The sequence below is a fragment of the Perissodus microlepis genome, chromosome 11 (assembly GCF_051167445.1).
Source record: "Perissodus microlepis isolate ML-2025 ecotype Zambia chromosome 11, ASM5116744v1, whole genome shotgun sequence".
Taxonomy (NCBI): Eukaryota; Metazoa; Chordata; class Actinopteri; order Cichliformes; family Cichlidae; genus Perissodus; species Perissodus microlepis.
This window is the reverse complement of record NC_140471.1, coordinates 23,024,885-23,040,931: the sequence shown is the minus strand read 5'-3', so window position 1 is coordinate 23,040,931 and position 16,047 is coordinate 23,024,885. Positions and strand designations below refer to the sequence as shown.

At 41.5% G+C, this 16,047-nt stretch overlaps 1 protein-coding gene across 2 annotated transcripts; it reads right to left on the bottom strand.

The window, feature by feature from the left end:
• Positions 1–572: 572 nt before the first annotated feature.
• On the bottom strand, positions 573–14,715 carry cacng7b (calcium channel, voltage-dependent, gamma subunit 7b). Of its 2 annotated transcripts, XM_084943315.1 has the most exons (6): positions 14,367–14,715; positions 9,784–9,979; positions 9,397–9,483; positions 8,297–8,437; positions 5,436–5,581; positions 573–2,556 (listed from the first exon to the last, which is right to left on the bottom strand). In XM_084943315.1, the coding sequence occupies exons 2-6, from the start codon at positions 9,977–9,979 to the stop codon at positions 2,101–2,103; spliced, it is 1,026 nt and encodes a 341-aa protein (XP_084799441.1). In that variant the 5' UTR covers positions 14,367–14,715; the 3' UTR covers positions 573–2,100. The 2 variants fall into 2 exon arrangements, with proteins under 2 accessions (XP_084799441.1, XP_084799440.1); XM_084943314.1 differs by lacking the exon at positions 14,367–14,715 and having other exon boundaries at positions 9,784–14,353.
• Between the last annotated feature and the right edge of the window lie 1,332 nt (positions 14,716–16,047).

Sequence of the window (16,047 nt, the reverse complement as noted above, 5' to 3'; positions counted from 1 at the left end):
TGTTGTTGTTTTTTTTGTTGTTGTTGTTTTTTTTACTGTGGATCCAATGTAAAAAACAAAAAACAAAACAGACATTTCTTTAGTAAGTGGAAAAGTGTAAACTTTTCTGTCACTTAAATGTTTATCTATTAGTGTTTTATGAATAGCCAAGGGGAAGGAAAAGTTGTAAAACTTATGAAAGCACAGTTAAAAATCCAAAATGTGTATCCTTCTTCACAACTGGACTCTTTTCTGGGAAGATTCTGGCCGCCGGGCCTTATTTTGGACACCCCTGTTCTAGACCGTCTGAGAAAGCACCTCACTACATTTCAAAACCACCACAAAATAATCATGTGTGGCTACAAACATCCTACAGAAGAGCCTCCTATGTCTGCTGGTACAGTGAATCCATCCCAGAGAGAGATGCTGAAGTCTGTTTATCCATAGTTTATTAACAGAAAATTAATCTGCAACTATTAAAATCTATAAATCATGTTAATTATTACTGAAAAAAATCTGCATCATTACGTGAGGATTTTATGTTCCCTGCCTGAGAGCAAGCTGAATATGTTGAAAACTCTGGAACTGCAATGAAAAATTATAACAAATTTTTAATCGTCATTTGTCGGCATTTCATAGACACAGGGATCACTCAGAGACTCATCAACACACAGAAAGAGATCAACATTATATTTTTTAGTTTTTCACATTATTTCAGATATTCTAAAAACTTTGTACTAATGCTGTCACAAATGCCTGCCAAACAATGCTGCAATAATAAAATGTTAAATTAAATGTTGCCTTTAATGGTGTGTGCCGCTGTTCGTTAAGCAGCAAGTAAAAATGCAATTAATACTTAGTTGTGACTTTTTCCAGATTGACATTTACAGCTACAAAGCTTTTAAAATCTTTCTAATCAGTCTTTAAAGTTATGTGTCACTCCTGATTTGTATCGTTCACAAACACTCGTCTCATCATCGTCATACATTCCTTACATGAGTGTAACTTTGTCATCTGTGCTGCACCAGCCATAGACACACAGTGGAGGTCAGGGAAGCAGGAAGAGTGCATTAAAGTAGTGAACCAGACCCATGGCTGATACCGGGGTCAGTGCAGGACAGTGGCCAGTAGAGGGCATCAGCCGCCTGTATCATTGTTGGGTGGTTCCTCCTTCAAACCAGCATGCCTGCATCCTGAGGGCGTGTTGTTGACTGTGGTGCGCCTGTTGCAGAGTCTTCCTCCAAAGCAGAATGAGTCAGACCTTTCATTGATGTAATTTGTGCCAAAGCTTCATTTACAGTTTACTACAGACACCCTCGTGAGCAATTATATACAGCAAGTTAGAAATTTGTATCTTATACAAAGATGTAAAACAGTAAGTTGATTTCTCCTGACGATGTTTCATTGTATCATCAATTTCTGTGTTTTTTTTAATTTTCACATGATATTCATACACAGTTTTCTCAATTCAGCATTACTTAACTTCTTTTTAAAACTATTTTTAATTCATGATATTGATCACTCTAACTTGACAGTGTGAGTTGTGAAACTGAATTGATGATTTACTAAATTCAGAGAAGACAATAGAATATTTAACTGCATTTGCCATTTGGTAAAAATGTACATAGTTCATGTATCGGCATAGTATATGTATGTTAAAAAAAAAAGCTATGTGCATTCTCTCTTTGTGAAGAGTGTTTTGCATTGTACATTTCCAAGTGCATACAAATTTCCTGCAGCACTGCAGTATCTCCGTATTATACCGCAGCCCCACGCTCTGCCTGCCTCACTCTCCCTCGCTGGTATCTCCTCTGTAACTCAGCTTAACCTTCTATGTCTTTCTAGGAATCACTTTTTCCTCCCATTTATTTCTCCCTTCTTCCATGTTTTGTCCTATTTGTTTCTCTCAGTCCACAGTTTTTGTTAAAGCTTCCCGTTCAATCTCCAAAACTGCCTTTGATCTCAGTTCATATTTGCTCCAAAACTAACATTTGAAAATATATTTGGTCTCCTTCCACTTCCTCTGACATGATCTGCAATTCAAGCTCAACATTTACTGTCATCACATATAAATGTACATGATTATGAAGAGTCTACTTTCCTTCCTGAAGCTCCTTATTCCTAACAGGGGGAAGCGCTCATGTGCACGTGTGTGTGATAATGAGGGGGAGGTACGGGTGATGGAGGCATGGCCATTGGAAGAGCCTGGCCCTGGGGATGTGAGGAGTGAGACCTGGGCAGGGTGTGTGTGGAGGGATAACCGGTAGGCTGTGGGGGCATCTGGTAGCTTCCTGCGGAAGAAGAGCCGGAAGGTGGGCTGCCCGGACCAACCGCTTGGAGGTTGCTTTTTGATGGGGCTGGCGGAGTCTGGTTAAGCTGGATGGAGATGTCGCTGGAGGCCTCAGAGGTGCTGCGTCCACGTTTTGGTGGGGGCCAGGAGGAGTCTGGTTGGAGGAACTGGCCGCTATAGTCGCTGCTCTCAGACAAGCGGGGGCGGTAGAGCGCAGGGTGGGGGCGGTACATCTCTTCTTCTGCATAACGTTTCATGAACAGATAGACTGACATCACACCGGCCCCCTAAAGAGATGAGCGAGATTAGATTATATGTGACAGTGCGTATTTTGTTCAGAGACAACATTTCAAAGAAACAGTAACGAGTAGGTGTGTGGGATGTGATTATAAATGACTAATAAAAGGAGACATGAAGAAGAATGTATAAAATAAATTTAAAGGTAAAACAATAGCCAACAAGGAGTCTGGAGAAAAGAAAAGACGAGGGAAAAATCGGAGGAGACAGTTAGTTTACACTGAATCAGCCACTGCAGCACATTAAGAGCAGGGCCACTGATGACAGGAGAGAGGCAGCTGCAGGAGGGGGAGGAGGAAGGAGAGAAGGAAGGGATATGTGAAGATGAAGTCTCACGTGAAACTACACCATGCACGAATTCACACATGAGCACAGCTGTACGGAAACCCTGCTGTTCTGCATCATAACCACTGATACCTCACATTACCTTCAGAATACAGATCATCACACTCAGCAGGGAGTACCTGCACCATACAAACTGTGTTGCACGTGTGCAATCAGACACTCAAGCACACACTATAGCCCCTGTCAGACATCTCTCATATATTACAGCATCAGCTTCATGGTCACTTTTTCTTAATGCTGGCTTGTCAATTTTTAAGCAGCACAAGTTTGAACTACCTCCAGTCACATTACAGGAAAGCAGGCACAATATTACAACTTCTGTTACTTTGTGAGCTGTTAAACTCTCACCCTAACATGGGGACATTTGGCATGATGCATTTTTGCTATTCTAAATCCACAAGAGACAAGAAAAGTCTTTCTCTTGAAGCCTGTGTGCCAGCTTTCTCTCAGCTGCAGAGATCCTGCTCTTAGTTACACTAGTGGAAACAACAACAAAGTGTTGATAGGACACTTTAAATTGTTGTGTTCAAAAGTGTTGTTATACTTCACAACAGTCAATACTGGCAATGTTTTTCGACAGATGTGAAGCAAACGTAATTGATTAGTGTAGGTGTGTTTCTAGGATATATATATTTTTAAGAGGAATGGCACAATAAGAACCAAGAAGGAGTCATAGAGACTATGGGAAAACATAAATGTCTTTCAAAAATAAGGATTGTGTTAGAAGAGATCTTCGAGTCTGTTGTGTCCTGATACACTTTTTTCAATGCTCTTAATATTTTTCTATCTAACACTCACACTCTGATGGATGCATTTGGCCCAACGATAGTTGGCATGCAGATTGGAATCGAACCACCGACCTTCCAATTACTAGGTAACCTGCTTCACCACCTGAGCTACAACCACCCAAATTTCTACAGTGCATTAGAGTACAAATCACTTTTAAACACATGTTCATAAAATGCTTTAATCAATGCAACTTAAGCACTTCATCTGCTTTATCCAGAATCTTAGAACTGTAGTACCATGAGGAAACCAATGAAGAGACGGGGAGGACATGCAAACTTCACACAGGGAGTCCCCCGCCCACCACAAGATTCAAACCAACATCTTTCTTGCTGTGAGGCTGACAGACCTAACCCCTGCACCACCAGCACAATATGTAATATAGACACAGTATATTGCTAACAACAGAACTGATAATGGTCGAGGTTTGGAAATAATCACTGTGCGGCTTAAAGGGTAAACTATAAAAACTACATTTTGCCTGCTTTCAGCACATTATTTGCTCGTCTGCCATCACACACATATGAACATGAGTGACATCCCATTCTTAATCCATACGGTTTAATATGATGTTGGCCCGCGCTTTGAAGCTATAACAGCTTCTTCTCTTCTGGGAATGCTTTCCACAAGGTTTAGGAGTGTGTTTACAGAAATTTTTGACAATTCTTTCAGAAGGGCATTTGTGACATCAGACACTAACGTTGGATGAGAAGGCCTCGCTCACAGTTTCCCTTCTAATTCATCCCAAAGATGTTCTGTCGGGTTAAGGTCAGGGCTAATCCACGTCTTTATGGACCTTCCTTTATGCACTGGTGCTCAGTCATGTTGGAACAGGAATGGGCCATTCCGAAAGTGTTCCCACAAAGTTGGGAGCATAAAATTGTCTAAAATGTCTTTGTATGCTGAAGCATTAAGATTTCCTATCACTGGAAATAAGGGGCTGAGCCCATACCTGAACAACAACCCCACACTAGAATCCCCCATAATCCCCTATACTCAAAAACTACTGGTCTCCTGGCAACTGCCAAACCCAGACTCATCCATCAGATTGCCAGATGGAGAAGAAAAGATTCGTCACTCCAGAGAACACATCTCCACTGCTCTATAGTCCAGTGACAGCGTGCTTTACACCGCTGCACGTGACGCTTTACTTTGTGGTTGGTGATGTAAGGCTTGGATGCAGCTGGGTGTCCATAAAAACCCATTCCACGAAGCTCTCTATGCACTGTTCTCGAGCTAATCTAAAAGCATCAGCATCTGCTGACCCCGCTTTGTGATTTTACGTGGCTTATCACTTCATAGTTAAAATGCTGTCAGTCCCACTCACTTCCACTTTGTTATAAAACCACTAACAGCTGACCGTTAGCCACGAGGAAATTTCACGCTCGCACTTGTAAAGGTGGTATGGAAGTGGCCACAGGTGTACAAAGGAAGGAACACCTGAATTCATTGATTTGGATGGGTGAGTGAATACTTTTGGCAATATAGTGCTTTTGCACACTCTGATACTCTGAGGCAGACACCTAACACAGGAATGGGAATCTGGAGATGCCCCTGATGCAGTGGGAATATTTTAATGAAGCAGTGAGGAAAATATTGTATAAGCGAACCATGTCTGAATGACAAAATGCTGTGCTTTAACAAAAAGATGAAGCAGCCTCACGTTTTCATGTCTGAAAAGGGCCTCTCACTCTCTTTCCCAAATTTTCTAACTAGCACACACAGAGCCTCGACTGACCTCTTTGAGTAAGAAGGAAGAGGCAGCGAAGGCAAAGGACCAGCCGTAGTGGTAATTGAAGAACTGCTCAGGCTCTCTGGGTCGGTTCATCACCTCATCATTAATACTGGAGATGTAGAGCACCAGCCCCACCACCAGACTGAGGCCTGCACACAGCACATTAACAATGACACTGAGCGTAAGAAAGAAAGTCACATACAAAAGTGATCCAGACAGCCACACCAATGTGTGCAGAGTGAAAGAGAAAGATGGGGAGGAGCCACATCAGCTAATTAGCTTTCAAAATACTTACACTGATAAAGAAATGGAAAAGACACCAGAGAGACAGACGAGAAATTTCATATCAGTTATTCACAAAGACCTTTGAACATTTTTCCTTTTACAATGAAAACAGTCTTTTTAAAAAATAAAATTCTTTTTGCAAAAAATAAAATAAAAAGAAATAAAATAGAGCATACTGTCACTGTGGATTACTTTCAGCCGCAAATGATTTTAACATGCAGTTAACATGTAACTAGGTTCAGGATTCAAAAGCACTTTTGTGACAATTTAAGAAGGATATATCAGGATATATCAACGTAACCTGTCACACCACCTTTGAGTTTTTCCAGGTTTAACCATAACACCAGTGTTTCTATAACCAAGTGCTTAACACACCTTTAACCACCTCAAACATAATCCTGTAAAAAAGTTTCAAATCCTTTAGTTGCTATAATGTGAGGATTGCAACACATTACAAGGAAAGCCACATTCTTTTTAATATATGAGTGGATGAATGAACATGCTGGCATACTGTATGTCATTCATATCCTCATCGGGCAAATAAATAAATACATAATAATAAATCTTCATTATAAAAATGTCTTATTATGTTAGCACAACTTAATTAATAACTTAATTCACTAAGACAGACTGGCAGCATGTCAGGGTATGAAAGGTGGGGAAATGAATTTCTGGGAGGAAAATTATAATTTAAGTATTATAAGATTCTCTTATAATGACTGCTGTTTCTGATTAGGTGTATGTAAGGATATTTCTCTTTATTAAACAGTTAACAGTTACTTGCTATTTATCTTAAGGCAGAAGAAGAAGAAACCCTGAAAAAAAAAAACACTTAAAATGTAACAAAAGAAAGAGAATAATTCTGCTACTCTAACATAGCATGCTAATTAAAGTCATGCAGTCAGAACTGATGCAGCATGCTGTGAAAACTTGAATATGTTATAGTGAAAAATTCAGTATATTCACTGTACTGGAAACAGAAGTGCCTTTCAAAAGTGAACGGATGATCTAGAATCAGCCAGAAGCATCCCATACAACATTTAAACCTCTCTTTTCCAGGAACACTTACCTGCCCTCCACCTTACTTTGGCTATGTTAAAATTATGAGATGCAACATATGGCCAACATCACAGAATCAATATTCAAAGACAGCATCATGCTGTAAGCAGCGAATATGAATATTTCACCGCAACATTCAAGTGCACCACAGGGCTGTCAAGTGCTTATGCCCTCTACGTGAATGGCCTGGTTTCGTTGTTGCCTTAAATTTGAAACGCGTGGGAAATGCAGAAACCGTGCTGCTGTCAATCCTGCAGCAGAAGTACATCTTTATCTGAGTTAATGCCTGAAAATCCAGAGGAACACACAGGCACGTGCACAGTCAGAGGCAGGAAAAGAAGAAGTGTTGAGTGTGAGACAAAGGGGAAGCAAACATGAAGGTAAATGGTGCAAGGAGGCGTGCATACGCAGCTCATCTGTGGTGTGTTTGTTGGGGGAAGAGATAAACAGAAAAAGAGAGGGAGGGAAAGCGAGTAACAGAGAGAGCGGGAGAGCCTCTAACCAAGATTAAACATCTGTGGCCCCATGCTGTTTTTTTATTTCCTGCGCTGAATACTGTTATGTTAACCAGAACAGGGTGCCATTGCACCCAGCCTGCCAATACAAACTACAATATTTACCAGACTACTGCGTCAGGGATGCCAGTGGAACATCCTTCCGCACACACCACTGCAGCAACAATGACTCAGAAATAATATCCTTTGAATGAAGGGGTGAGGAAAGGAATAGGAGGAAGGAGAGGGGCTGGGGAGGGAGGGTTGAGAGGGGTGTGTAGTAGGGAAGGCAGGAGGAAGGCACAGAGAGGCTTAGTGCAGCAGAGTATGTAAGCAATTTGATACACTTGCACCTTATTATCACCCTATTATCAAAATAAGGCATAAAGTAAAACACTGTGACACTCCAGCAGAGGCTATAAACATTATGTAACCTTCATTACATAACATTTATTACCTCGTATACTCTGAAATGGCATGTCGAAGTCATCATATCAGACTCTGTGTGATACTCCTCTGAGCTCTGCGGTCACGCTTCCTCCTCAAAAGTGCATGTTAGGAGAAAGAACCGCCAGAGAACACAAGCTCCAATGTGGCCACTAACGATCAGGCTGAGCACCAGAAACGGGAGCATTACCGCCATCTGCTGTTCAACAAGACCGGCTGCACTAATGAAGAAAATGCTGCTGAAAAACCTGCTTAAGCTGCTTAAGAAATATTCAAAGGTTTTTGCAAATTTTGTTTAACACTCTTTTAAAAATATGCCACTAAAATATGGAGGAAGAGCTACTCCTAATTAACAAGTTAATAAAGTTTATATGAGACAAAGTCAAATGAAAAACCCAGCGGGAACATTCAAAGCAAATCCATTGACCTTTTCTATTGACACTCCCCACACCTGCATCACAGACCAGAAATAGAGCTGTGATGGAGTGTCTGCATGTGTGACACAGGACACACCAGGACGCTGTAATCAATCACAGAGTGAGGGAGCAGTAACAGCAGGACATGAATAATGGGTCCCACCTGAGAGGATGAAGAAGATGCCGGACACAAAGGCCAGGATGGTGCGCTGAGGTCGGATGTGTCCGATGTTACTGATGACGAAGGCAGTGAAGACAAAGAGCAGCGACACCATCGGGAAGGGCGTGGCCGTACGCACCATCTCTGGAGGAAGGAGAGGTCACAGTGTTAAATGCACGTTTTAGGATGTGACCTTAAACTGGGGAGAGAGGAGATGATAATCTTGGCCTTAAAAGAGTTAAATTACATTATTTTTTATGTATTGCATGTTTCATAAGACTTATGTCTCATCCTAGATGAATTGAGCATGAATCGAATAAACTTTTTTTTTTTTTTTTTTTTTTTTTACAATGGGGTCACGTCTGCGAGGAAAGTCCTATAAAACTTGTAAAACACAAACATTTCCACTTGGAGACAACAGGAATTTGTCATTTCCCCCCCTCTAATTCCTTGTAATTTTCTTCTTTCTGACTTCTGACAACAATATATAAATAAATGGCTTTACAGCAATTGCAGATATACAAAAATATAATCACTCACTCTCTACAACCCAGACAGACCACTCAGGTCATCAGTCAGATCTCAGTCCACAAAGGGTGCTTTCAGTTAGTGTGGATACATTGTCTGTGCATACATTCAAAAACAGACTCAAAACCTTTTTATTAACACAGTCCTACACTTAATACGTGCTATATTAATAAAATTTTCATTGTCATTATGAGATGAAAAAGATAATATAGGATATAATAAAATAATGTAGTGAAATATCAAACAGATTATGGAGTTAAATCACTGAATTTACTAATTCATTGGTAATCTACTGCAATCTGAAGGGTTTAACACAAAATATATTATACCTCATGCAAAGTCTTTACCATGAAAAAATAAAACCTTTGAATCACTGGATGAATAATTTTTCTAAATTCAACATCTTTGGATTTCTTTTTCTCAAACTTGTCAACTTACAGAACCTGCTGATGAATTTTAACACTGATGAACTGCTGCACTCAAACATCAGTACCCTCAAATAGTCAGCAGGGGGACACCGCCGCAGGCTCTCACACAGTAGATGAAGTGTAATGCCGCTGCTGTGTTTTACTCACTCAGGATGTTCGCAGTGTTTTCAGTGGTGATCTCTATATCGGGCTCGGTGAAATACTCTGATGCAACACATCTCCCATTTTCTGATCCTGTGAGCAACCACAAAAGGTGGAAAATGTTGGGGTTGGTCAAGGATCAAAGTCAGTGGTGCATGAAGAAACACACTAAAATCAAAAGAGCATGTGGGTCTCTGCAGTCCTGCTCACAGGTAACGATCATGTTTTGTGACAGCTATGATTCCAAAGGCCGGAAGGTTGCTATCTGTCTTTTCTCTGATTTCTGCTCTCTCACTCTGCTGCTCTTTCTGTGTGTTTGTCACTGTGTGATGATCAAATATGAATTCAGTCATTCTTTGCATATATGTATATACAAGTGCTGTATCTTCCTACCAGCCACAAAGCAAACTCTCCAGAGGCCTGAATGGAGCGCCATCTTCACCTCCTGGCTCTGGTTCTGCTGTAGGATGATTCCCTCCACCATTATGAGCCAATAGTCCGTGGACACAGCCACCCCGACCAGCAACAGTCCGCAGGCGCCGAACACTGTGGACAGGATGGTTAACGCACGGCTGCTACACGTACTCATCTGGAAGGCAGGATGAGAGAGGCACATCAAAACTGCAGACAGAAATATAGGTAGATATGGAAGGGCTCAGTAAGGGGAGGTCATTAGAGACGGGAAACTCTGAGACAGACATGTGACACGCTCACATGGGGAAAAAGAGCTACAGGCTATCCTCCTGTCCTGCCTTGTTATTGCTAAAGATGAGTTAGTGACACATTCACTGGCAACCAATCCTGTTTAAGGTTAGAGAGGAGCCAACAAAACGAATGATGAATTCACAAATAAAATTATGGAAGGACTAAAAAAAAGCAGAACAACAGATACACAGATTAGGAAGGAGAGTTGAGGTCTTACGTGACTCACACATGGTCTTTCTGTGACTTAATTCTGGTTGACCGGGAAAGACTTGAACATGCTGTCTGTATAGATTTAAGAGTTTCTGTGTCTGTGTAGCCTCTGCTTAATTTGGAACCTTGTTCAGTGTCATCAGCTTCATAAGTAATGGAGGCATGCGAAACACAGAGAAGGCTGATGCTTACTGTAATTTGTTATAGCTATATTGTGAGGTTTATTACAATAATGAAGATGACTTGTCAGCCTGAGAGTTTGAATATTTTCCTTTGATTTGTATTCACTGCAGTGTGAAGTGGAGGACATGAGGATGACGTTCCTTTCACTTTTCAAAATCTTATACTTGCCCCCTTTGCTTTTCCTGCTAAAAATCTCTTTAAATCCAGATGAAGGAAGAGAAGAGAGAACAGCTTTCAGGTACTATGATGCACAACATGCCTAACGAGCTTAATGAGCCTAATGAGCAGACGTGAGTGTCTGCCAGACGGTCTTCACCCTGGTTTTTCCCTTACCTTATTAACACAGGTTTTTTGAGCTGCATAGTGTGTGGTGATCACCTGCAGACACTCCCACTAATTAATCATGGTGTTTGCATTTCTTTACACATTTCCCTATGTATGATCATATAATCTTTAAACATTCTTAACACTCCTTAGAAAAATATGTTTCTCTAGCTTTAGACACCTAATTAGGTCCAACTGTCAACATTTGAAATCACTTAGATGCTGGAGATGTGTCTGGAATGACTTGCATTTATCAGCAGCTGCACACTTTTTTAGTTTGTGGCTTTCACATTCTTGCAGTGTGTGCAGCAATTAAGGTGAAATAAATAAAACCTGACAGTGTAATAGAAGCATTAAATAAGCACTGCAATCTGACATAAGCCACTAAAAACTACTTTAGTGTCCTAGTGCTTACTAAGGAAACATCATTTTTCAGGGCTGTGTTCATCGAAACTGTGGGCTATCCCCACAAGCTGCATGTCTTTGGACGGTGGGAGGAAGCCGGAGTACCCGGAGGGAACCCACGCAGACACCGGGAGAACATACAAACTCCACACAGAAAGACCCCGGCCTGATGGTGGAATTGAACTCAGGACCTTCTTGCGGTGCGGCAACAGTGCTAACCACCGTGCCACCGTGCTGCCCCTTTTTCACCATTACACCATCTAATTTTGGTAAACATGTAGCAACTCATTTGTGTAGGTTCTCAGTCATCCAGGTCATGGTAATCTAAGGAGCTTGGAAAGAAAGCAAAAGAACTTCTTTAAACAACAACTCAAGCTTCAACCTCTTGTTCTTTCAGTAGAGGACGGGAGTGGAATCATCCATGTTCTTCAGCTGATGTAACACGTTGCTTTAAGGTTTGAAAAATGTGCGCTTGAGCCTTTCCTCAGCATATCACTGCTGCTCTGAGCTCTTATTTGAACTCACACTACACTGTTTCACGGTCATTAATAAAAATCTCCACAGTTTCTTGCATCACCCCCTGTAAATCCTGACCCCCTTTTTGCTGCACAGAAACTGCAAATCAATTATTCACACCTATTAAACATACGACAATACATCTGCATAAAATAATGACTTAAAAAAGTAACGCTCAGGGTCGCAAATTAATTTAACAGCGTGGGCCATTTATCGTGCACCTCCGACGGCTGTGACAACAGAAACTTTAATGTCAAATAATGACTAAAACATGAGAACCACTTTATTATTCTGCTCTCTCTTTGTATGACAAACCTTTGAGTCTTTGAGAAGTCTGGTTACAAAAAAAAGTAGTCTACTGGGGAACAAACTCTTAAAGATTAAGCCTGGTCTCGTCTTATCTGGACACCCATTGTGGGAGATGTGACCACTATAGAAGTTCCCTCGGTTTCTATGCAGCAGCGGGGATGAATAGAGTTTCTTTTGTGCGCTAGGCACAATAATGATGTGTAAGAACAGAACTGGGTGATGGTAGAGGGTACACATTAGAGAAATAGTCTGAGAAATGACAAGTTTGGGCATCTGAAAGGCTGAAAGAAGCAGATGAAGTAAGGAGTGCATTACTAATGGGGCAGACAGAAGTGAGGAACCACAACCACAAAAAGTCCAGTCAGACAAACACATGAAAGATGGAAAGCCACTGAGATTAAAAGGAAAACTTACAAGATACATAAAGGGCAGGATGCAAATTGGCACTGTCATCTGCCACACAAGGGAACAACTGAGGATTTGCATGGGCTTAAGCTGCACATGAGTTTCCTGCTGCCCTGGTCTTAACTTTCCTTCTTTAACCGGGGGGTCTAAATCACACGGCAGGCCAATTTCAGCTCCCGCTGCCACAGTAACAGTCGACTGGTGCTGAAAAGTTTAAGTTAAAGAGTTCAAGGCAGGGTCACCGTGAACTCAAAAACAACTCCGTGAAATGACACAGCATGATTGGAGGGATAGACCGATGAGGTACAAAGATAAGATCAGAGGGCACAGAGGAGTGGGCTCACGAAGAAATAATCACACTTCCCAACTTGTTGGAGGAAATGCCAGAGTGGTCAGAAACGAGTGTGAATCAAAGTGGAGTTGCAAAATTGCACAAACGAGTGGATGTGCCCGAGTTGCTCTCATAGGCTTGTTCAGCACCACGGACAGCACCCTGTTTTCAGACTTGTTCAGCACCACGGACAGCACCCTGTTTTCAGACTTGTTCAGCACCACGGACAGCACCCTGTTTTCAGACTTGTTCAGCACCACGGACAGCACCCTGTTTTTGAGCACAAAGTCATAGAAACACTGAAATCCAAGAACAACAACAAAAATACGACCTGCTAGCTCATAAGAGATTGGGATTAAAAATTAAAAGCACTGATTTATTGTGCCAGAAATCTTCTAAAGGGCTGCTGTGGCTTTTGAAGAAATAAGCACTCAGACTTAAGATTGGGTTTGAAAAAAGAGCAAAGGAGAGAAAAAAAATCAGTTTCCTGTTAGATTTGTGATAACAATCCCATTTTAGTGCTCTGACACAGCCCCTCAGCTCCTTCATCCTGAAAGTAATGAGCCAATTGAATTGGTTAGATAGGAGCCACAAGGGGGACAAAAGGTTTAATTCACTCCAATCTGTCACAATCTGCAGACTGGCATCACCTGTAAGCCTCTCAGGAAAGAGACACCAAGAAAGAAAGAGGCAGTGATGGAAAAGAGGAGAGGATGTGAAAGAAACAACCCAGCTTAAATAAAACGAAAGCAAAAGCAGCAGAAAGAAGAGAAGATGGGGACGAACTACGTGTGGAGAGATCTTTTAAAGACAGGCACAGAAGGAGTGTATCGAGAAGATATAGGTTAACACGAGAAAAGACCTTGGCCCAAAAAATGGAAGGAGTACTCAACATGGACGCGCACGACGGGAGTGCGCGTACCCCGAATTAAAAGGTGTGCACTGGTTGTCAGCCCCGGAGAAATCAATGAAACCACTCATTAGGAAATAAAAGACTTCACGGGAACTAAACGTAGATACCATGACTCAGTGGAAGGTTTTGCTCGTGGTTTCTGCGCAGACACACTCTGACAATCCACTCGCATCATTTCTTTCTCTTTTTTTCACGGTGCAAAGCGGATAGATAAACACTGCCACTATACTCTCACGTACCCGCAAAAGAACACCCTAGTACTGAGTGAGGCAGTCACACGAGCATCTATACGGGTTTGTTTAGCCCCCCACCCCCGCAGCTGTCACACGCACTCACACGCGGAGTTTTGAGATGATAAACACATAGCAGGGAACATGTGAGCGACTCACGTTGAAAAACCGGAATGGGTAAAATAAACAGAGCTGCTCAACGACTTAGCTGTCAGGTAAGAACATTTTTTGACCCCCCACCACCTCGCGTGCGCTCTCACTGGAGCACGAGCGGCTATCTTTACGCTAACACGACTTATGAATTCAGCTCTTTTTCACAGCTGTCACACAGGCACGTACATTTTAAGTCGGGTTAAAAAGACGAAACAAAACGGGGAGTCATGATTATAATTACTACGAAAAGACGCATAACTGCAGGTATTCAATGAGAGGGGGAAATACTCACCGTGCCACGAGAGTCGTGCGCACACGTCAGTAAGCCAAGAAACCTCACACCAGGGAGGCTTGCTGGGTTTTTGTCTCTCCTCTCACTCTCTTCTCTCCTTTCTCCCCTTTCCTTCTTACTCTCTCTCTCTCCCTGTCTTCTTCTCTCCTCTGTGTGTTTTCCCTTAAGCCCCCTTACCCATCCTCTAAAATTCCTCACTCTCTCTTTCACTCCGTCTGTCCCAGGCACTGCGGTGGATCGGTTCAGGAAGCTACTTTGGTTACCAAAGAAACATACTGTAGCGGGAGCAGGGGGGTAAAAGTGTCGAAGGGAGAGAGAGTGAGAGAGAAAGAGAGAGAGTATATGTGAGTATGTGTGTGTGAGAGAGAGAGGTGGAGTGGAGTGATGTCAAACCGCAATATCGCACTTCACTGTATAAACTGTTGTATAGTAATACTCACTCATCCTTTTTAACATCAATTTCTCTGGATGTGTTGTCACATTTAAAGAAAATAATATAGGCTTTTTTTTAATACTTGCTTTTGTACTCACTCCGTAAAACTCTTTGAAACTGTCCCAGCAACCTTCACAGAAGCTGCCATGAGCATACAGTTTCTATAAATTACTTGATGTCACATCTTTTAAAATGATTTTAAGGGAATAAATAACGTCCATGTGGTAAACTTTGCAATAATTTCCTCACATGATGAACAGTAATATACAATATTATATATAACTATATAATAAATATAACGTTTTCCACCCAAGAGAAGCTGAATGAAAAAAGTTGAGGACTCAGTAGTGAGTATCTTTAGGGATGGAAAGGTTGAAAAACTCCAAATTTCACACATTTGCTGTGTAGTTTTGAAAATAAACACAAACGATAGATTACGTACCCTCAGTATTGCACAGTAGATAACTAATGACTGAATAAGGACTTTCATTCAACCCCACAGTACTGATAAATATCAGAAAAACGTGTAGTAACCTCTCCTTCACTTTCTCCTCCTGTCCCCTCCTTCTTTGTCTCCTGTGGTCTGTGTCCCTTACTCTATTTTTAGCTGGCTGGTGGAGGATTCATATATTTTTAGCAACGATATCAATAGTCTACAGCACACTCTGACCTCAGGGCACGAGCGAGAATGAGAGTGAGAGATTAAGGGGGGCGAGAATAAGAGACTGAGGCGCGATAGGAGCGACGAAGGATAGAGATAGAAGCAGAGGAGGCAGTGGCGAAGGAGGGGGATGATATCGTGTCAGAGTGACAGTGAATGATGGACTGCACATACAACTCCAACCACTGAGCGCTGGTGGTTCAGTTACACCAAGGCTGATGCTGTCAGTGCTGGAGAAAAGATTGTGATGGAAGTTAAGAATCAGCTTTAGATGTAAAAGAAACAGGCTGATGAGGAAAAGTGTCATTACGTGCTTTATTTTCTGTTTGACACTCTTCAGGTCTGCACTGCAGATTAGAAACATATCCCAGACTATTAAGAAGGTTTATCTGTCATTACAAACATATCTACCTCAGGTATATTCAGATTAAAGTCACTTTAACGTAAGCAAGTATGAAGTATGGCTTTTTTAAAATAAAGAAATAAATCAACACAAAGATCAAAAAGGTTTTTTTTTTCATTAAAATATGCTTTTATATGATATAGTCCACTCAAAATTATACTCCTACTTGTCCACTGCCTGAACA